The 1,037-nt window shown below is 44.4% G+C and overlaps 1 protein-coding gene across 8 annotated transcripts in view; it reads left to right on the plus strand.

The window, feature by feature from the left end:
* Lrch3 (leucine rich repeats and calponin homology domain containing 3) overlaps window positions 1-1,037 on the plus strand; it is a 111,974-nt gene that overhangs the window by 92,651 nt on the left and 18,286 nt on the right. For 6 of the 8 annotated variants that reach the window (XM_005344860.3, XM_013351622.2, XM_026785668.1 and 3 more), the window contains one exon: window positions 672-779. The exons of the other annotated variants lie outside the window; for them this stretch is intronic. In XM_005344860.3, coding sequence (XP_005344917.1) covers window positions 672-779 — 108 coding nt within the window. The remainder of the gene's footprint in view (window positions 1-671; window positions 780-1,037) is intronic. 8 annotated transcript variants of the gene reach the window in all.

Here is a 1,037-nt window from a genome sequence, read left to right on the forward strand (position 1 = left end):
TGTGTGTGTGTGTGTGTGTGTGTGTGTGTGTGTGTGTGTGTGTGTGAGAGAGAGAGAGAGAGAGACAGACAGACAGACAGACAGACAGAGAGAGACAGAGACAGAGAGAGACAGAGACAGAGAGAGACAGAGATGAGCATCTCCTGTGACCCAGGCTGGCCTGTCACTTGGTGTAAAGATACGGAGTCCTCTGATTCTCCTGTTCTACCTCCAGCCCCAGAGCATTGGCTGTGCCACCCTGTCTGGTTTCCATAGCATTGGGGAGCAGACTGGTCAAACCCAGGGCTTTATGAATGTGCATCAAGCACTCTACCAACTGAGTCATAGGCCTCTTTACCAGGATTTCTGTTTTTACTAGTTGGCCACTTGGTAAGGAAAATGAATAGGAATTAGCAGGGCTCTATGTTTGCAAGAAACTAAGTTCGGTGTATTAACTTTTAGCTTCCATTTGTTGATATACTAAAAATTACAGAATTTTTAAAATAAATAAGCAGCTTTACTTTATACATGAGTTTTTCACTAATGAATAGAATCATCATTTTATATCATTGCCATGTTTGATTTGATTTTCCTTTTGTGCTATTTATTGGACTTTTTGACATTTGTTTATGTCATCTTTGAGTTGCTTCCCATCTCCTTTAACATCATCTTGCTTTTCCATGCTGATATAGTCCATCATTCCCCTGCATATTCTTTTCCTGCTGCTACCCAGAGAAATCAGCCCCAGCGCCCTGAAAGCTTCCTTTTCCGAGCTGCCGTTAGGGCAGAAACCAATAAAGGTGAGTGGTAGCAATTTTAAGTGCATGGCAGAGTGGGGAGTGGCTTTTCACAATGACGTGAACTCTTACATGCTTTCAACAGCACACCTAGCTATCATCTCAGCAGGGGTCTATAACTCACTAACATGAGGCATCTTGGGTTTTTGTTTGGATTAGAAATTTCCTTGGAGCCGGGCGGTGGTGGCGCACGCCTTTAATCCCAGCACTCGGGAGGCAGAGGCAGGTGGATCTCTGTGAGTTCGAGACCAGCCTGGTCTA

This window comes from Microtus ochrogaster, chromosome 2 (genome assembly GCF_000317375.1).
Source record: "Microtus ochrogaster isolate Prairie Vole_2 chromosome 2, MicOch1.0, whole genome shotgun sequence".
Classification (NCBI taxonomy): Eukaryota; Metazoa; Chordata; class Mammalia; order Rodentia; family Cricetidae; genus Microtus; species Microtus ochrogaster.